The 21,481-nt window shown below is 33.6% G+C and overlaps 3 protein-coding genes across 9 annotated transcripts; all 3 read right to left on the bottom strand.

The window, feature by feature from the left end:
• Window positions 1-552: 552 nt before the first annotated feature.
• Window positions 553-4,195, bottom strand: LOC112734673 (uncharacterized protein At2g02148). Of its 5 annotated transcripts, none has more exons than XM_025784092.3 (9): window positions 4,047-4,195; window positions 3,582-3,765; window positions 3,381-3,483; window positions 2,955-3,287; window positions 2,686-2,848; window positions 2,096-2,219; window positions 1,758-1,814; window positions 1,222-1,467; window positions 553-971 (listed from the first exon to the last, which is right to left on the bottom strand). In XM_025784092.3, the coding sequence occupies exons 2-9, from the start codon at window positions 3,753-3,755 to the stop codon at window positions 870-872; spliced, it is 1,302 nt and encodes a 433-aa protein (XP_025639877.1). In that variant the 5' UTR covers window positions 3,756-3,765; window positions 4,047-4,195; the 3' UTR covers window positions 553-869. The 5 variants fall into 5 exon arrangements, with proteins under 5 accessions (XP_025639877.1, XP_025639878.1, XP_025639875.1 ...); XM_025784093.3 differs by having other exon boundaries at window positions 3,582-3,756; window positions 4,047-4,182; XM_025784090.3 differs by having other exon boundaries at window positions 3,582-3,894; window positions 4,047-4,181.
• A 3,551-nt stretch (window positions 4,196-7,746) lies between these two features.
• On the bottom strand, window positions 7,747-11,754 carry LOC112734671 (probable CDP-diacylglycerol--inositol 3-phosphatidyltransferase 2). Of its 2 annotated transcripts, none has more exons than XM_025784088.3 (11): window positions 11,553-11,754; window positions 10,652-10,793; window positions 10,190-10,274; window positions 10,044-10,093; window positions 9,590-9,629; window positions 9,403-9,447; window positions 9,246-9,311; window positions 9,019-9,133; window positions 8,861-8,917; window positions 8,660-8,758; window positions 7,747-8,043 (listed from the first exon to the last, which is right to left on the bottom strand). In XM_025784088.3, the coding sequence occupies exons 2-11, from the start codon at window positions 10,728-10,730 to the stop codon at window positions 7,984-7,986; spliced, it is 696 nt and encodes a 231-aa protein (XP_025639873.1). In that variant the 5' UTR covers window positions 10,731-10,793; window positions 11,553-11,754; the 3' UTR covers window positions 7,747-7,983. The 2 variants fall into 2 exon arrangements, with proteins under 2 accessions (XP_025639873.1, XP_025639874.1); XM_025784089.3 differs by lacking the exon at window positions 11,553-11,754 and adding an exon at window positions 11,271-11,514.
• A 4,126-nt stretch (window positions 11,755-15,880) lies between these two features.
• LOC112734670 (V-type proton ATPase subunit F) lies at window positions 15,881-19,114 on the bottom strand. Of its 2 annotated transcripts, none has more exons than XM_025784087.3 (5): window positions 18,843-19,114; window positions 18,261-18,362; window positions 17,442-17,523; window positions 16,762-16,844; window positions 15,881-16,323 (listed from the first exon to the last, which is right to left on the bottom strand). In XM_025784087.3, the coding sequence occupies exons 2-5, from the start codon at window positions 18,321-18,323 to the stop codon at window positions 16,159-16,161; spliced, it is 393 nt and encodes a 130-aa protein (XP_025639872.1). In that variant the 5' UTR covers window positions 18,324-18,362; window positions 18,843-19,114; the 3' UTR covers window positions 15,881-16,158. The 2 variants fall into 2 exon arrangements, with proteins under 2 accessions (XP_025639872.1, XP_025639871.1); XM_025784086.3 differs by having other exon boundaries at window positions 18,261-18,329.
• Window positions 19,115-21,481: the final 2,367 nt, after the last annotated feature.

The raw sequence follows: 21,481 nt of genomic DNA, 5'->3' as shown, positions 1-21,481 counted from the left end.
ACTTCAAAGCTATGTGGGACAATAATTGTAGTTGAGCTCATGGTGGTCGGTTAATGAGTAACTACCACAGCCAAACGACATTGGTAGTGATGTGCTATAGCATACCCTTAAATTAATACAAGTGGAGCAGTATTAATTATGAAAACCATGGATGATATCAAATAATATTAGTGTATTGAAGTAATGATATATCTTCTATTAATTAAGAAATTGAAAGAATATTATGAGAATAATCTGGGATATAATTTGGAAGGAACAGTTATCTTCGTTAAAGGAAAATGTAAAAATTTATGTATCACCTTGGGTTGTAGTTTACTTTATATGGTTGTGACAAGTTATTGTTTGGTTAAAGAAAATTATCTAAAACGGATTTTTTGGGTCATCATCTCTTAATATTTCGGTTCGAGCTGCCACGCTTGCTTCTGTTAAGCGATCTTTGAAACCATTTCAACAAACCAAATTTTCAGATTTCCAAACCAATCAACATTGTTTATCATTGTACCATCCTATATCCATAGTAGTTTTTTCACTTTTTGATTGACGAAAAACCAATGAAGACGAAAACCACCAAAATAGATCTTCATAGAACTTGAACTGCTAAATCAGCAATAATTGCTAGAGTACACTTGGATTCTTTGTATGATAACTTAGTAACCTACCATTTTGTCATTTCTGAACATTCTGTTACAACTTACAACATCAAAAAGCCAAACCCAATACAGATATCTACAAAGATTTACTCGGATTACACCTATGAGCTATCAAGTAAAATCTGCACTCTTTTCTACCTATTAAGCTAACTACACTTGAAATGTAAAGATGCTACCAGTGATCAGCCCCAATTTGTCAATGAACTAGCAAAAACTTGTTCAGATTCCTAACCTCTTTGAACCACACTCAGAACAAAACTTGGATGTTTCCCTCAGATATGGAGCCCCACATTCATCACAATATTTTGCAGGGGTTGGTGGCTGCACCATAAGCAACATGATATAAATGAGCAAAATGATGATGAAGCACTTATCATGCTCAAGTATTTCAAAGATAGACATCCGAGCACACAATTTAGAAGCTGAGTAGTGAGTACTAGCCCAGACTCCAGCAATAAGATAAATTACACAAAATGACATGCATTAGTTTGTCTACTAGGTTTTGGAGGTGGAAAAAAGAATTTGGAATTCTCATCTGATAAAAAGAAGTTTCACCATCAAATAAGCTTACCAGCATGTGCAAGCGTCCTCCAACATGGCCACCTGTGAGTGGTTGTAAGCAATTCATGTGTTGGGATATTGATGTTGGTTGGTGAGCATGAGATATTTCCGACAGGTGGGACGGCGGACCACTTTGATGGTTATGGGAATAGGGCCCTGCATGTGGACTTTGGTGCATAGCTTGATTGTTCTGGAGAACTGCGTGAAACTGAGGTTGATGTGGCAATGATTGCAAGTGATGTTTGGTCGGGGTTTGCTGTTGATTTTGTGGTCGGGAAAAAAAAGTTCCGATGTTATGTTGATGCTCCCATAAAATATATAAAAAAGAAGTGGCAAGGGGAAAAAAAGCCCCGAGAATCAAGATCCATCCAAGCACAACCAAAGCAACATATAGCATAATCAAACTATAGTTTATATATGATACAAGAGAAGATACTTAAATTTAATGTAATAACCATCCAAAGAAAAGATACAGCAATCACCAACCATCTCATCTGAAGACAAAACAAGAACCAAATACCTACATACATATATATAATTACTTACTGAGCGAAATCCTTGATTAATAGCTAATGTAGAAGAATTGTCAGCTCCAGGGAAACTCTGTTAACAAGTCATAACCGTGAAACACTAGTTAAAGTTTGAATGTAAATAACTGCAGCAATTACAATTTATTCAATCTCTAAATTATCACACTCAACAGAATTAGTTTCATTACACAGCAATCAGTACCATAGTGGAAGCAGATGATAAAACACATCATGTTCAGAGCCAGAGCATGCTAGTTAGACATTGCAAACAAAAACAAAGTCGGAAGTTGCTTATATTTTTGGATATCTTACAAGGATCACTTTATTCACCAAAATGGAGCACATCATACTTACAGGGATATCAGGGATATTGGAAAGTGAAATTGATGCAGCACGCCGAAACTTGTGTCTTGGAGAATAAAATTTATAGTCATCAGCTGAGATAGCTACTTCATTCCGACCTGTCAATCTCTTAAACCTAAAAACGATCAAAACAAATCAAACCAAGTGTGCACTCCCTGAAGGCTCAAACAAATGCTCATTCTTAAGTTTATCATTTTTCATATTAGACTTGTCAGCAGCTTCAGAATAAAGCAATAATCAACATTCGGAACAGTAGAAGCAAATTATCAGCAGATCCAACATCATCATAAATATACTTTCTTAAAATTGCAAAGAAAACCTACATTTCCTACAAGATAATGCCACCACGTGAATTTATCAATTTATTCCATTGCAATTGTTCTATGCATCCAATTTTTAAAGGAATTGTGAGGGAAAGCACATTAATGCTTGAATGAACCAAAAACAGATATTCTGCTAAGGGAAAAACAAATATTATTATGCACTTTTACCTATATAAAACTTCACATCCAGGAAGGCCCCGGCGCAGTTAAAAGAATATAGAAGGAAAGACAAAATGAACACTACAACACTCAGCTTACCATTCAGCATCATCAATTGACATGGTATTTGGTTTCTCAACAACTTTCAAACCATTAACTACCACAAATCGAACTCGCTTCTCTTCTTGTATAACTAGTTCTGGGAACCTTGTCCTTGTTTCCATAGAAGTTGCCAATTCTCTTCTCTTATATGTACGCGGTCCTGTGAAGGAGCAACCCTTGTTAATTGCACAAAAGAGGGAGCTATCAACCAAATTTCTTCTGAATGCAAAGGGTAAAAGTTATTATAATAATTATTATCATTTAACCTTTTTTAGGAAACTTCTTAGCCAGTCTTCTATACAAACCACCAGCTGCTTCAAGGGCTACCCCAATCGTCTTCTCGCGAATACCATTCAAGGAAGCAAGCCTCATATTAACATCATTCACTAAAGTCTCGTACATATTGGCCACATACATCAAAGGCAGAGCGAAATTCGGGTCCCCTTCATACTGTATCTCCCTGTTCCTTCTCTTATCCAGCTTGTCTTGGCCGGAATAATCAGCCTCTGAATCAGCCACTTCAATCACATGATCATCGATAAAATGATCCACAACTATTTGCAGAAACCTCGCCCTTGCTGTCTCTATAGGCGAAACATCTAACCTCCAAGTTGAGCTAAAATCAGTTCACCTCAAACTCAAGATTTCCACACAGAATCTAATTTAACAAACCAAAAGCTACATGATTTTACCCTCAATGGTTAAGATATCATAAGTGCCCCTGGATGACTCGTTAGTCTCCAGACTTGAGCGATCCTCGTCAAAACAACTCCTATGGGACTCGTTCATGCAGTCCTACAAGAATAGTGAGAAGAAACCGAATGAAAAGCTTTCTTATTTTTTATTCTTGAATGCAATGCAGAGAAAGTGAAGAAAAGTGGAGCAGCACTCACGACGGCAGCGGCAGAATCGTGTGTGGCGGGGTCCGGGGTGGGGGCGGCGATGTGGTCAATGGGGGAGGGGGCGGCGGTTCTGGCGTCGACAGCGTTGAGAACGTGGAGGGGACTCTCGATGAAGGAAGAGGGTGAGTTGAGGTTGTAGTGCTGCACCGGAACCCTAGTCCCCATTCTGTATTTTCTTTTTCAATAATAATAATTAAGAATCAGTTTGAAGTGAAATGGAGGAGGTGGAAGAGGTTGTGGTGGTGGTTGTTGTTGTGAATGAAGCAGTTGCTCATGCGTGTGCAGATGAAGGTGATGGTGATCACTGAAAATGGGTTGGAGAGAAGCCATGAAGAGAGAGAGAGAGAGAGAGAGAGAGAGAGAGAGAGTGCGAAGGAGGGATTTAACGGCTATACGGAGGAGGAAGGAAAAAACAAAAAAGAAGAGAGGAGTCCAAAGCTGAGGTTGAGACCATACCTGAGGTTTCTGAAGCTCGAAGCAGTACCCAAGCCTAACTCCGATTCTCCGCTCCACAGTCCACTCAACCTTTACTTGTGGTTTTAGTTTTTACACACGCCCGCTGTAGACCCACCTCCTTAGCTTCTCCCCTCTTTCTCTTTCGGTTTTTTCCTTGCTATGTATACTCCATGTAAAGTATTGTTTTTGTCCACATATTTAAAATAAGTATTAAAATTATTTTAAATATTTAATTCGTTTTATTTAAATTTTTAATATTTTAAAATTATCTTAATATTATTTTATTGTTAAAAATTTATTAATAAAATTGATCATAGGATAAAATTAAAATAATTTTAAAATTTTAAAGATTTAAATAAAAAAATATTACAAAAAAAAAATATATTATTTTAAAAAAATTATCAAATTATGTAAAATAAAAATAAATTTTAATTAAATGAGTTGTATTACAAATTTAAGATTTTTATTTATCATAAAATATATTTAGATTTATTAGTAGATAAACTTAAAAAAAAAAGAGTATTATACATATATAATAATAAGTATAAATTATACATTTTTATTTATAATGTATCGAATTTTTTAATGTTTAATTTAAATAAATTTTATTTTTAACTTAAAAATAAATTTTATTTTTATTTTTTAATAATATCAATTTTTTACAATATGTAGTTATTCAATTATTTTTTAATAACATCTAAATAAATTACACTTAATCACATTATTTTTATTCTAAATAAATTTATTTTTTAAAATTTTACTCTTAAAAATTTTTACTCATCATAAAATATACGTAGAATAATTAGTACATAAACTTGTGAGAAAAAAACATCGTACGTATATAATAAATTATAAATTATACATTTTGTCTCTAATATACCAAAATTTTTTAATGTTTAATTTAGTTAAATTTTATTTTTAATTTTAAAATAAAATTTAATTTTATCCTTTAATAATATCAATTTTTTACTGTAGATAATTAAGTCGTCAACGTTCTTACTCTATTTAAGTCTTTAATGTTTTAAAATTGTTTCAATTTTGTCTTAACGTCAATTCTGTTAACAGATTACTAACGGTGGGACAACATTGAGTTGAGACGATTTTAAAACATTAGAAATTTAAATAGAATTTTTTTTTTCAGAAATAAAATAAAAAAAATCCATATTTCCCCAAACACCATTTTTGAACTTTAATTTCCCCATATTTCCACTTTTAATCTTCTCTTATCTAACGCGAACCAATTTCATACCTTCCAACTCTTCACCTCTCTAACACCGACTAAATTCCCATTTTAGTCCCTGAGATTCACGCGATTATTCATTTTGGTCCATAAAATCCAAAATTACATGTACTGGTCCTCCAGATTCAAATCTGGACACCAATGTGGTTTCTCAACTCTTTCCGGCAATGACTAGGCAAACGGAGTGTTGAGATAGCGCCCTCCCTGCCACGATAGATGATAAGTAAACCACGTCGTTTACTTTTGGCACCCAAACAAGTCAGAAATGTCATCGTTTTGTATATGAAGGGAGAAGAAACGATGGAGGCCCAAAATAAAGTTCTTCTTCTTCTCTACCTCCACTATTCCTTATTTCTGATTTGTTTGGACACCAAGGGTAAACGACATCGTTTACTCATCATCCAGCGTGGCAAGGAAGGTGTCGTCTCAGCACTCCGTTTGTCTAGTCATCGCCAAAAAGAGTTAAGGGACCATATTGGTGCCCGAACTTGAATCTAGAGGACTAGTATAAGTAATTTTAAATTTTGAGAACCAAAATGGATAATCGCGTGAATTTCATGGACCAAAAAGAGGAATTTAGTCCTCTGACACCCCTTCCACCCCCTCATCACATCTAGAGGTAGCAAACGGGTCTAAATCTGTCGGACTGACACGTATAACCGCCAAAAAAGGCGAACTGGACTGAAAAATTGAGACCGCCACACATCAAAAGTCTGCTTAACCTGCACTACTTAAACCGTAGATTTTGGCGGGACAGGACGGGCTTCTCGGCTGGACGTAAGATTTTTCTGAAGATGTTCTAATTTAATATTTTAGATTATATTTTACGTTTGATTGATTATGTTCTAAACTTGTAGATTTTAATTATATATTTTGGACAATATTTATTTTACTTTAGACAAGGCTAGTTTTATTATTTTATTTCAAAAAACTTGATTTATGATTATATTTATTACATATTTATAATTATAAAAATTTTAATGTTTATAAATTTAGAAATTATAATTTTTTTTATGTCTTTACAAATTATAAATTTATTAAAATAATTGTGAAATTATATATATTATTTAATATATTTTTTTATAATTTATATTATTTAATACTTAATAATTAAAAAAAAAAAAAGATTTGGCTTGTCAAGTCCGCCAGCCGCTAAAGGACGGGTTTTTGGCGGGACGGAGCAGACTCCTCCGCCTGCCACCCCTACCACATGCACTCCCCTGCACCCCCTCATTTCATCATTTTCACCACAGCTTTTCTCGCCATTTTTTCACTCATCACCAAACTCAACCCCATCGCAGCAGTAACTACCAAATCTCCACTCTCACACACAATAACAGCAAATATTTTTTATTTTCAAAAAAATAAATAAGCTTGACAAGAGAAATAGAGAGCAGAAGGAGAAGAGAGATGAGGCACAACTAGAGGCGGAATGGGAATGGTGGATGAGGACGAATCAGAGGCGAAGGCGGAGGAGAAGACGAGCACAAGCTGAGGCGGAGGGGAGGGCGAACCAGAGATGGAGGCAGAGGGGAGGACGAGCGCTAGCCAAGGTGGAGAGGAAGGTGAACCAGAGGCGGAGGCGGAGGCGGAAGGAGGACGAGGGCGGCGAATCCGAGGCGGAGGGAAGGACGAACCAGAGGCGGAGGAAAGGACGAACGCGAGCTGAGGCAAAGGGGAGGGCGAACCAGAGGCGGAGTGGAGGACGAGGGTGGCGAATCCGAAGCGGCGAGAAAGGCGAACCAGAGGCGGAGGCGAAGGGGAGGACGAACCAGAGGCGGAAGCAAAAGGGAGGACGAGGGCGGCGAACCCGAAGCGGAGTGATGAGAGTGACGGTGAGGGAGTGAGAGTGAGGGTTAGAGTAATAGAAATGGAGAGTATTTGGGATTAAAATTTGAAAAAAAAAATGATTAACCGTTAACGATTAAAAATTTGATGGTAGGGATAAAATTAAAACTATTTTATAAGAATAAAATTGAATCAAATTAAATGTTAGAAATAATTTTAAATATTTTCAAAAACGTTAAAACAAAAGGCATATTTTATTTTTAAAATATATTAAATTATACATATATTTAAATTTAGTATATAAATAATTTTTTTATTAAATTATATATATAAATTATCTTTCCACTCCATAATTTTACCAAATCCTCAAATTATCTCTCAACTTTCTAAGTATATACACCAACAAATCCTAAGAAAAATTATTATTAAAGCTTACAATCAACTTTTCAAAAACTTTTGTTCCATTGTGTACAGTTCATGTTTGTCACGGATCATATTCCTAACTGTGATATATCAGCAAAAAATTACTACAAAAATCAAACCAATGTGAAGTTGATTTTTTTAGGACTAAATTTAATATTAACTCGATATTAAGGATTCTAATTTTATTTTATTTATTTTTTCTAAAACCTGAGAACCTTGCATCAAGTTAAAATAGGAAACTGTGAAAGGTGACAAAAAAGTATCAAAAATGCAATGAACACCGTGTTATAAGAATTGCTTACAACCTGACAGCTTCTCTAATTCACCTCACCACTTCTCTATTTCTTTAATTACAAATAATTAAAATTAAAGGCAATCTAAACTCAACTACATTTACGATACTAATTCTGTATTAGTAGTCTAGTTACACTGAGCTCAAACTCCATAAATGGCAAAGGCAAGAGATTCATAGCCATGGATGGAACATCACTGCTTGTGTTTTTTGTCGATGTCATAAAGCACACATGCATCTGCTGCTGTCTTCAGCTGAAAACAAGGGTTTTATGGCAGATTTCAGGATTTAAACTAATTGACACCTAAAACATCAGAAGAGAAGCTTCACATATTCACATGCATGCTCGTTGGAATTGGAAATAAGTGCAAGTTAACGAATAAATCAATTCCAGAACTTTCTGTTTATGACTAGACTGATAACATCTAAACTATCTAGGTCAACTAGTAACTATTAATTTAAAACATTATCATGTAAAGTTACTCATGTTCATACATCTAAACTTAAGCAGGTGTGTTCTGTGGATAAACTAAACTTGCTAATAACTAAATATATGCTGCATCCAAATTACATTCAGATTATTGTCAATCCTAGATATTAACTTGCCTACTGCAAAGTGCAAACTGAACCGATGTCAACATTGGCTACATGATACATAACTAAGACTTGATTCGAGTCCACTTTGAAAATTTTGTACTGGCAAACCACAAAACCTGTTTACATGTGGTGGTAGAAAGAATTTTTTTGAAAACCTTTGAAACCTCCAAATCTTCCATAATTGCGATGCTTAAAAGAATATTCCAAACCAAACAATATAAAAAAATTTCAACCACCATATGAATATCTTGCATAAATGAATCATATACAAACCTGAATGACATTTGTAAGCTGCTTGATTGTGCACCCAACTAAACTTGTTGCGATTAGAAAAGAGAGTATTGATATCTTTTGCAGATTTGTTGCTAAAACCTGAAATAAAATAAAAGACAATTGAGAACAGATGATCTAACAGAACCTTCTAGTCATCCTAAGATAGTCTGACAACATTTATGAGTCACTGAGAGCACTTACATCCATCAATTTCTCTGTATGATTCTCCGAAAGATAAAACAGGATTAAGTAAAGAACCTGCAGAATATAAAGGATAAGAACAAAAAATATAATTAAAAACATTTTACACAAAAGTTAAATAAAATAAATAAATTTCAAGGAGACAGTATTACAGTTACCTCACATGAGACACAACAGTAAGCCATAAACATCCTATTGCCATAATATAACCTGAAAAGCCAGTTACTACTGTCTTTTACATCTTTATGACTAGCCTTGCCCATCAAGAAAGTGCTGCATTTAAAATAAAAACACAGCTAAAGAAATCCATCAAATCAAACCTGCAAATGCAGAATCATAAAATTTGCATAGAGGGGGGAAAAAGTACAAAGTTTACATGCATTACCTGTACATTTGAAGCCAGTGGCTAGCAATATCTAAAGCTAGCAAGGACAAGAAGACTAAGCCAGGCCTTTACACAAATTCACCATAAAAGTCAGGTTTACAAGCCCATGCTTAAATGACAGCAAATGATGAACAGTTAAAAAGGAGAAAACTCTTACTTGTAAACTTGGGAAAGAACAACAAGTAGACAAGCAGTGCTAATTCTGATATTAAGGAAGCCACATTAATTCAAATAACACAAAAATCAAACAATGCAAAGAACTATAACAACACATTTCTTTGGCTTGAGAGAGAGAGAGAGAGAGAGAGAGAGAGAGAGAGAGAGAGAGAGAGAGAGAGAGAAACCTGTCCGTAACCATGTCCAGAACAGCTCCGAAGGTTGACACTGAATCAAGAAAACAAGATTGCTATTTAATTATTTATTTATTATATAGAATAGTTACTTTTTTAAACAAGTTACTAAAGAGGAAATGCTGTCCCATTCCATGGTTAAGGCATGCCACGAAGCCCCCAAGTCTTTTGAACCTAATATCTTCTAAAACAGTGTCTAATCATACCAGTTCAGCCAAACTTTATACTTATGACATATATCACCCCTCCTTTTTCTTTCTTGCCTAAAGGCTAAACAATGTACAGGACAAACAGTCAACACTAATACCATCATATGAGCAAAACAAATTGTAATGACCTTCTCAATTAACTAGAACAAGAAAGAGATAATGTGTACATAACACTCCTCAAAGAATTATATAACAGAATAAAATTGGTATGACGGTATGACCACTACAGGAAATTATACCTTGATTGAATTTGCGAGCAGCCCAGCCATCCACAGCATCACATACAAAGCTGACAACAGAAAATAGCTAGATTACGCTTCAGATCCCATAGCATTAAAGAAGAGAAGGTTCAAAACTAGAAAAAGTGCATAAAATTGTACCCCACCTGAAAAAATAGAGAATAGAGAACAATATTTTGTTTGTAAAACATACGTGGAAAGCAAAGCAGTTTAAAAGAACCCGGGTATATCCTGCATCATCACACACTTGGTAAATATAGTGTACCCATTATGAATTACAAACAACAGACTCTAGACATGAGATAAATTTGTTTAACTCTATTGCCCTTGAGTAACATCCTTTTGCTTGAAAATTCAGTTGCAAACACATGGTACAATCCAATTAATAGCCCCAAGGAAAGGTTGTCGAGGATTTATGTTTTCCAAAAACCAAATGAGGCAAAGGTTGTAAGTGTAGATTTTCCGCAATATTCTACTGGTGAGTCCTTTATCGAAGTTGAATGACTCCCATAATTTTAATCAACTTAACAAGCACTGAAACATATTTTCTTCAATATGTAATTATGCATGAGAGAACAAAACATAGTATAGAATAATCAAATACCCACCTATGATATTAGGAATATAAAGGTACACAGACAATTTACTAGGTTTTGATCCAGGTTTTGGTCCAGGTTTCTTGGCCATTGAAGCTCCTTTGTATTGTAAAGTTGAATAAAGAGTATAGGATTGGCAAAATCAGATATACACCTGCATATACATGAACATGATGCAAAAGTCAACCATATCAGAACATAGCTATTCATTCAAAGACAGATTAAATAAGGAAACAAAATCATCTCATAGACCAACACATCAATTTTTCACATAATGAACTTTCTCAAATCCCATTTTAAAAAAAAACTCCAATCAACAAAGATAAAAGAACTTTGTAGGTTAATTATCTCCCAAAATCTCAAAAACCAAATCGATTAATCGAAGATTATAATAATTATTAGCTCAAACTTACCACTGGTGGAAAATCTTACAAAAGACAAATCAGAAATTGCTGGCAAACAAGTAAAGTGCCCTACCATTCCCTTTCTATGATACACGAAACTTAAAAATGCAAGAGACTCACGAGAACTCAAACTCTATATCTAAACGCAATGGAAACCAGAGCAAAAGGAACAACGTAGTTGAAAGGAGTAGAAGATGGAAGAAAAGGAAGAGCAAGAATTAGGATACCGGCGAGAGTGTATGGCGGAGGAATGATAGAGAGTGTATGGCGGAGGAACGACAGTTAGATTGGCGAAACGGGCGAAGTGAGCAACGTAGATTGTTCCGATTAACAAAAAAATGACGCCAAAATAATTATTATCTTAATAAACTGAGAAACAGAATGCCAATTGGAGAACGCTAAACGAAAAATTGTGGAAGAGCTTCAAAGCACAACCAGCATCAACATCAGAAGAACAAAACCGAAAAAAAAAATATTGCAGCTCAGAGTAAATGAGAATTAGAACTCACTGGAAGGCCGGTAACTCGACGGCTGATGCGACGGAAAAGTTGAGAGGCGTAAGGCGGCGCAAGGCCAATGGCAACGGTTGGCGGATGGCGACGGAGGTAGGATGGTGCCTGGGGTGGTTGTGACAACCGATTAATGCGCTATTACTCCAATGACCAAAGTATGCATTCGATTTTGGTCTTTTCTGTAATTATTTTCAAAGTTAAGGCTTATTGGTTATTTGTTAATGTATTTGAATATAAAAATATGTGCCGTATAATTAATTTTTAATTTATATTTTATATTTTAATATATATTTTATATGTGATTGATTTTTTTTTATATATATAATATAATTATAATTAATAGTAATAGAGTAATCTGATTATCAACTTTTCTTTTAGATGTGTTTGCAAAATTTTTTAGATAAAAAATAATTATATTAAATATTTGTGGCAGGTGCAAATTGCAAAGTATATATTTTGTATGAAGTATAGTGCAACAATTTAGACTATCAGAGAGAGATAAAAAAGGAGATTTAAGTTTTAATTTTACTGGTATGGTAAAAATTAAATTCGTAACTTGATTAATGAGGTCTGAAATTCAGATATAGAAGATTCAGTGATATTTAGATTATTTTAGAAGTTTAAATTAGTTAGATATTAATTGGTCAAAAGAATATCTCTATTAATTCTAAAAAAGAGAATGTAGAAGTTACTATTTTTTTAGAATAAAAACGGATATAAGACATAATGGAAGACACTGAATTACTTGAGCTTAAAAGCGGCTTGAAAAAGTATATTTGTACGAGAAATTTTATTGGAAATACAAATCTAGAATTAAATGACTGAAGAAAGGAGACTAAAGTACAAACTTCTTCCGTCGAAAATTTAAATCTAGAATCAAAAGAAATAAGATATGACATATGCAATAATAAGGATATAGCAACAACCAATGCTGATATTGTTAAGGTGACTGATGACTACTTTAAGAATATTTTATATCTTTCAATCAGGCAGAACCGTAGGCTCAAAAAACTTGTTTCTATGGAAGAGGTGAAAAGAACTATTTTTAGTATCTACCTTCAAAGTGCACCGAAAGAGGACGATATAACGGCTAAATTCTTCCAATTCTACTGAGATATAGTGGGAGAAGACGTGTTTTGAATTGTGAGAAAATTTTTTGCTGGATGTAGAATTTTAAAAAGTTTTAACCACACAAATATCTGTCTAATACCAAAGGTCACATATGCGAGTGGTATGACTTAGATAAGGCCCATCAGTTTGTCCTTTATTGTCTACAAAATCATTTTGAAGGTGCTGGTCCACATACTCCAAGGGTGTATGAACAAGGTAATTAGCCCAATTCAGAGTACATTCTTAAAAGGGAGACTTATTTTTTATAACATTCTTATATATAGCACACGAATATATGAACTACCTTAAACAAAAGAAGCGAGGCTTGGAATATAAAATGACATTCAAGTTTAATATGAGTAAAGCTTATGACAGGGTGGAGTGGCATTTTCTATGGTATCTTATGGAGAAGTTGGATTTTGAATCGAGATTCATTGACTGGATTCGTGAATTGATGACATTTGTTTCTTATTCTGTTGTTGTGGAAGGTCAACTCTATGATTTTTTTTAAATCAAATAGAGGCATCCGTCAAAGTGACCATTTATCCCCTTTTCAGTTCTTATTATGTGAAGAAGGACTTTCCTTCTTGTTACACAAAGCAGAGCAAAACAATCCCATTCGAAAAATTTAGATAAACAGAAGATGCTCAACTATAAATTACTTGCTATTTCGGTGATGATTCTATTCTATTCGGTAAAACCTTGGAAAATATTTGTGTCTCTATTCTAGAATTATTGGAATCTTATGAGAGTTTCAGTGGGCAAAGAATTAATCTTAATAAATTGGCCATGTTTTTCAGTAATAACACTCTGGTGTTGATTAGAATCTCCTTAGCAGTCCAACTAAATATTTCTCACATAGGTGCACAGACTAAATATTTGGGTTTACATTTCCTTGTCAACCGCTCTAAAAAAGCCATATTCAACCCAATCAAAGATAGGGTTTTTAAAACGACACAAGGATGGAAAATGTGCTTGTTATCTAATGGAGGAAGACAGGTATTACTCTGAGCAGTTGGTGAAGGCATATCAAATGGTGTGGATTAGCTAGGATAAGATGACTAGGCCTAAGAAAGAAGACGAGTCTAGTTTCAAAGATCTCAAAGCTAAAAATTTGGCTCTTTTGGGTAAACAGTGCTAAAAAATCACAACTCAATCTAACTCTCTTCTTTCTAGAATACTTAAAGGTAAATACTTCAGATTTAATTATATCCTTACAGCAGAAGTAGGAATCTTACCTTCTTAGAGTTGACAAAGTATTCTTGAAGGGATGCAATCGAGTTGTAGAGAAAAACATTAGTTAGAAAGTAAGTTCTGGCGATATCCAAATCTTCAATGAACCATGGCTCCCTCCTCCTTGCCCCTTCACTGTTCCACTATCTGCGGTACTACTATCAAATAGTTACCATCTGTTATGGGTGAAAGACCTATTTTTGTCAAATAAATAGTGGAACTAAACATTAATCTCAAATCTTTTTCCTCTAAATATTACTCCGCGAATCCTCTCCATAACTACAGGAGAAGGTGAAGACACAATTCAATAGGTGATGAACAGAGTAGAAACATATGATGTTGCATCAGGGTACAAGATTGCTTACCAATTTTACCATATCTTTATTGAATTTTGTCCGAACTTCATGCAACAGATACTAGTTTGGAGACATTTATGGAAACTGAAAATTCCTCACAAGATTTTGCTCTTTGCGTGAAAAATCCTCCATGATAAGCTTCCCATTCTGCTTCTCATCCACCAGCAGTTCCCATCCACTTTGGCAATTTGTTCAATCTGTAAGTCAGTTCCAGAATCACTCATGCACGGTCTATTTTTATGTGGAGACGCTAATTTAATGTGGAAGAAGAGTCTTTTACCTTACCTAATTTTAGACCCTAGATGTTCCTTGTTCTTCGATTTGTGGAGGGATTTGGTGTTACAAACTGATTTTCAGGGAACAAACTCTCATATAACTCGACTGATTTTGATTATAGCTTGGAATATTTGGAAGGAGAGGTGTCAGCGAGTCTTTGAGCATGTCAAGGAGCCTCAGTAGAAAATGCTAGCAAGTAGCAACATTGCTTAAGTTGAACCATGAGCTATCTATTTTGTCTTATGCATAATGTCCCAAAAAAATTTTTTTCTATTTACTTTTCTATGTTATTTTCTTCTTATAATTTCACCTGTTTGTGAATATTTGAAAATTCTCTTTTTTTATTTTTCTTGTCTTGTTGGATATTATATTTATTTTTCTGTTAAATAAAATATTATTATTATCTTTCAAAAAAAAATTCAACAAATTATTTGTATTTGTAGGGAAGAAAAAAATCTGATTTCTTTTTAATCAACCTAATCTATCAGTGATAAGAATATTTTAGAAAATTTAAATCCCTTAATAATGTAAATAATGTGATAGCATATATACACATAATTGAATAACAATGTAAGTTCTTTACTTGTTTTTTTATATAATAAACACATTTAAATTATACCATGATGTAATATATAAGTTATTTGAGTAATTAAATTTAATCAAATTAGTTTAATAACTTAATAATTAATAACTAAATAGTTTAGTTAAAGAAAAAAAAGAGATATAAGAGGAAGAAAATAATTTTAGTTAGACTTAATTATAAAAATAATTTATTCACTTAATATTTTTTAAGTTATATTGTAGTTTTAGTCTATTCCTTTACAGTTAACCTAGCTGATATTTACTTGTTATTGTCATTTGTGCAAACTTGTAATAGTAATAATCACATTTCTGTCAAAAAAAAAAAATAATAATCACATTGTCATATATTCTACTTCACCATGATTCTCTTACTATAATTGCTTTTGCATATTTTAGGCTGTACATAAACGTCGTACACATTTATTGCACAACTCATTTAGGTATTTTGGTATTTTGTTATGCTGTTAGGCTGCATTAGAGAAAGATAAAGACTAAATTAAACCTCTGTATTGTGCTTAAATGTAAAATATGCTAGACTAAACTATGTTTAAGTACCATATTTAGTTTAAGATAAATATCACGACTGAGAGGTAAATTTAAAATTTAAAAAATTAAATAAGAATATTTAAAAAAAATGTTACAAAAGTTTTAATTTCCATCCCTAAAAATTTCGGACACAATCCCTCTCCGAGTCCCAACTTTCAAACGCTACCTTATAGTCATCTAACATCTTGTTTGGAAGATCATCCCCAAAATTTTACCATCATATTTTAAATCAGAACTCTATATCTTAACATTTAATCAAACTTAGACCATCTTCAAACTTCTCATAAGCACATCTTTCATCTGAGCCTGTTCATGACACCACAAAACATTTGCCCATCCTTATGTTCCATGACAGGGCTTGACTTATCACCAGAAAATAAAATGAAAAACAAAATAAAATTAAGCTATAGTAACACATGAATCTTACCAATTGATTATTAACCATATGGTACACGAAAAACAAAAAATATAAGCTGCTGCTGCAACCAAAAAGGGAGAATTTAGCGTCTCCCAGATGCCACCGATTCGGCAGAAAAGAGATACTTTACTCGGGAAAGAACTGAATCATGTGCAGGATCATAAGGATGGTCTTTGGAAGGGATTTCCAGAATTGCAGGAACAGGCTTATTATAACTGTCAACCAGAAACCTTATCATATTTGCAACCTGCACAGTGAAAAAGTGTTGGATCTTCCCAGTGTGATCAAAATGGAGAAATAAAAGAGGCGAAAAAAAAAAAGGCTAGTCATAACCCAAGCTCGTAAGCAAAAATCAAGTGATTAAGGTGGCCAAACAATGAGCAAATGGCATTGAATACATTTTGACTCTCACATAGAATAATGGTTGAATGAAATTAAAATGGAACCAACAATAACAGTAACTGTGGAAACCAGGTTAATTAGGTATTTAAACCCACGGGAAAGACTTCTGAAAAGCAGGAAAACGGCATAGATAGTGCCACTTTGGTCAGCTGAATAAAAAGTACCATGATGTATAGCATTATTCATTGGGAAAATTGTTCAACCAAAAGTTCGTGCGTAAGTTTTGAAAACCTGCTGCAATGCATAAAATATAGGATTTATCATGAAAGAAGATATGACTTACGTATTGGCTAATCAGCACAATTGCAATATCCTCCCTTGTTGTGAATTCTTTGAATGCATCCTCAATTTGTTTGACAGTTGTTTCTGGAAACAAACCAAAGTGGCGAAACATAAACTTGGGTAAAATCAACTTGATTTAAAATTGACCATAAAGAAAGCAGGAAAACTAATCCTTAAGCCCACCCCCCACCCCCACCCCAACACACACAAAAAAAAAGACACACAACAAAACCTGAAAAAAGAAAAAAAGGTTTGACGCTTTCTTCTGTATTTTCTTCCTAATCTAGTTACAGGATATCTCCTACTAGTTAAATTGTACATAGTGAAATGATTTTCTATCAATAAAATTATTATAAATAAGAGCTTATAAGAAGATAGGCTTTGCTTTTTTTATTAAGGATCTAAGGAAGAAATTCATCTAGCTGAACACAAGCAAAATACAAGATAGTGGACAAGAGTTCCTCTATACAAGGGCAAAATAATTAAAAGTGTTATCTACAAAGCATAGCTTTCCAACTTCTCAAAGTGTCTCAGAGGGAAAGTCCTTTACAGAGATCATGAACTTTACAAAAGCTGTATTTTATAAGGTATCTATATATTAGAATCTAGAGTTAGTTAAACAGGTAGGAAGTCACTTCACCATGCACAAAGAACAATGTAAAATATAGTTCCATCACATACTTGAATCCACAATGAGATAATTTGTCTTTCTACGGATGTCAATGTTTCCCACTCCAGCCAACAGAAATCCAACAACAGTATCCTGTGTAAAATGTATTAGCCATCATAAACATGCAGGTTTCATAGAAGGGGGAGAAAATAAGCTTAAATATTAAAATACAATTTGACCCCTTCACACATCTTATGGCTTGTTTCCTCATATACACTAGCACCTTCAATCCACTGATTTTTTAATCAGTCTGAAGTCTGAACCATTCAACCATTCTTATACCTTTTGTTGTTCTATACCAGGAACAACATATTTTGTTATTTAATTTGCAGCGGTGCAAAATCATTTTATACAAATAGCAAAAAAGATCTCAAAAATATCGTGGAAACTCTTGTTGCAGACCTATAAACATATAATCAGGGTGATGACACTTAGAGAAAGACAACTAGAAAAACCCATCTTTGTTCTATCAATCCGCGTGAATGGGCCTTAATATACACATTTACTTCAATTGCTAACTTTTAGGCAATATGATCAGAATTCACAAGAAAACATGTATATGACATAAATTAGTCAGCATTCATGTTATTTAGAGATGAGAACGTTGAAGTTCACACACAGGCATACTATTTTCTCAGTTACAACTTGCAAACTGAAATAATAAGTTAGAGGAAGTGAATTCTATGTGTCAGCCAATAGGCTCGATAGCTATTTCAACCTTCACAACAGAAAATTTAATAATGTTTAGGAAAAATCTAAAAGGCATGCAACTTGAACAAGAACATAGCAGTTGTTATAAGGAAGAATGCGAGGCATTGCTACACTTTTACCTCATCTGCAATCATGGCAATAAGAGCTGAGTTTTTTGTAGGAATTTGAGCTCTGTTAGCCATTGGGGCCTGAAGATGACAAACAAGAAAAGATGGGAGATACTGTAAAATAGCAATAGTTTATTAGACACAGAGTACTTAGTATTGAACAATAACATGCAATTCATTCATAAAACATGTTATGCATAACAATATCATATTATACGATCATCACTGTGAGCCAATTTGGCATGCCCTTAAAACTTGGATGGAATCTTCAACAATAGATTTTTCATATAGATTAAAAATCCTCAATGTATTTTGTAATTCTCAGTCAAGCAGTGCTTTTGAACTGACAACAACAACAACAGATCTTACACGTGAGACATTTTGATCCCTAACTAGGTCATTTTTCTCTCAATAACAAACAGGGAAGCCAAAATAAATATGATCTATAATAAACTGAGAAACAGAATGCGAAGTGGAGAACCCTAAACGAAATATTGTGGAAGATCGAAGCACAACCAGCAATCCAGCATCAACATCAGAATAACTACACCGCAAAAAAATTTCAGCTCAGAATAAAGGAAAATTAGAACGAACCAGATCGGAAGGCCGGTAACTGGACGGTTGATGCGACAGAAAAGTTGAGAGGCGTGCGGCGGCGCAAGGCCAACAGCAACGGTTGGCGACGGGGGTAGGAAGGTGTGCGGGTGGTATGGAGCAACGATTAATGCGCTATTCCTATAATGGCCTCTCTTTCTCCAAGATGATCAGTCCAAAATTATGCATGTCAATTTGGTTTTTGAAATTTTTAACTTCTATTATTTTTTGGAGTTTAATGTAATAATGTTGATGTATGCCAGTTTAGCGAGAGCTTTCCATTATTATTGAGTAAGACATATATGATGGATTTTGTATTGAGGAGTGCTAGGGCAGCAATTTTTGTGTTTTGTATATTAATAGTGTTTTTAATGGTGTGAGATTAAATCCAATGGTGTGGGATCATTCAATTTTCTTTTGATGATTAAATGTTGGCCAATTTTTAAAAAAAGTTGCTGGTCCCTAGACTTTTTCTTTTTTATTTTCATGAATAAAATAAATGTAATAATTATTAAAATTATTGTAGAATAAATAAATAAAGAAGATATAATAAATATAAAAAGTGTAAATAAAATACTCTAATATTAATATTTACTAATATAATTATCTCATTATATATATATATATATATATATATATATATATATATATATATATATATATATATATATATATATATATATATATCAGAGAGATATAGAAAGTGAAAGAATTTTTATTTGTTATTTTAGTGTACCTATGTACAATTATGTTTCAATGTTTCATTATTTATAGAAGTGAAATATTTACATTTTTAAACTTCTTTAATGTAATTCATTTTTGAGAATGTGTGAGCCGCCCATAATGAATGGACATCCACATTATAATCTTTATCACAACACTTTTTTTGAATGACCATTTAGGATTATGTCTCATTAAAACTTTAATAATGAAAAACCCAATGAAAAAAAAAGTTTTAGTGAAAGAAAAAGAGTACAAAATTCTTTGTGATGAGATTGTCTCATTAAAAACCTTGTCAAGAAAAACCCAATGAAAAAAAACTTGACCAAGAAAAAAAGAGTACAGTCTCCCCTCTTGTCGACATCATTTAATGTCTCGAAATCAGCGCATCCCAATCTCATGTACCAATCTTTCAAATGAGGATTTTGGGAGTGACTTTGTGAATAAATCTGCCAGATTGTCACTTGAACGGATCTGTTGGACATCAATTATCCCTTGATTTTGAAGATCTTGAGTAAAGAAGAATTTGGGAGAAATATGATTTGTTCTATCACCTTTAACGTATTCACCTTTAAGTTGAGCAATGCATGCTGTATTATCTTCAAACAGGACAGTTGGAGCTATCTTATAGTCAATTAGTCCACATGATGACAGAATATATTGAATCAAACTCATGAGTTACAAACACTCGCGACTTGCTTCATATATCGCTAGTATTTCAGCATGATTAGAGGATATTGCCGCTATCGTTTGTTTTGTGGACCTCCATGATATAGATGTACCACCATATGTGAACATGTATCTTATTTGAGATCTCCCTTTATGTGGATCAGACAAGTATCCTGCATCTGCCGTTCCATAGAGATATCGAAAAATTTGTTCGATTCCATTCCAATGTCTTCTGATTGGAGAGGAACTATATCTTGCTAGTAAATTCACAACAAATGATATATTGGGTCGTGTATTATTAACAAGATACATTAGCGCTCCAACGGCACTAAGATATGGTACTTCAGGATCAAATATATCTTCATTTTCTTCTTTAGGACGAAATTGATCATTTTCCACATCTAAAGATCTTACGATCATTAGGGTACTCAATGGATGTGACTTATCCATATAAAATATCTTCAAGATCTTTTCTGTGTATGTTGTTTGATGAATAAAGATCCCATCTTTTGTATGTTCGATCTGCAGGCCAAGATAAAATTTTGTCTTTTCAAGATCTTTCATCTCAAACTCTTCTTTTAGAGTTTTTTATAATTGTTGGAATCTCTTCAGGAATTCCAATGATATTTAAATCATCAACGTACACGGCAATTATAATGAATCTAGATGTAGATTTCTTTATGAAAACACATGGGCAGATATCATCATTCTTAAATCCGTTTTTGGCCGGATACTCAATAAGACAATTATACCACATTCGTTCAGATTGCTTTAGACCATATAAAGATCTTTGCAATTTGACTGAGTATAACCCTTGCGAATATTCATTGGATGGTTTAGATATCTTTAGTCTTTTAGGGACTTTCATATAGATATCACAATCTAATGAGCCGTATAAGTAGGCTATTACCACATCCATTAAATGCATATGTAATTTATGATATGCAGATAAACTGACCAAATAACGCAATGTTATTGCATCCACTATAGGGGAATATGTTTCTTCATAATCTATACCAGGCCATTATGAAAATCCTTGTGCCACAAGTCGAACTTTGTAGCGTACAACTTCATTTTTCTCATTTTGTTTTCTCACAAATACCCATCGGTATTCAACAGGTTTTACATCTTCTGGTGTACGGACTACAGGTCCAAAGACTTCACGTTTTGCAAGTGAGTCTAGCTCAGCTTTCATAGCTTCTTCCCATTTTGGCCAATCATTTCTTTGTCGACATTCTTCGACTGATCTT

The sequence above is a fragment of the Arachis hypogaea genome, chromosome 3 (assembly GCF_003086295.3).
Source record: "Arachis hypogaea cultivar Tifrunner chromosome 3, arahy.Tifrunner.gnm2.J5K5, whole genome shotgun sequence".
NCBI lineage: Eukaryota > Viridiplantae > Streptophyta > Magnoliopsida > Fabales > Fabaceae > Arachis > Arachis hypogaea.
Note: the sequence above shows the minus strand (reverse complement) of the source record. Positions and strands in the feature narration are given on the sequence as shown.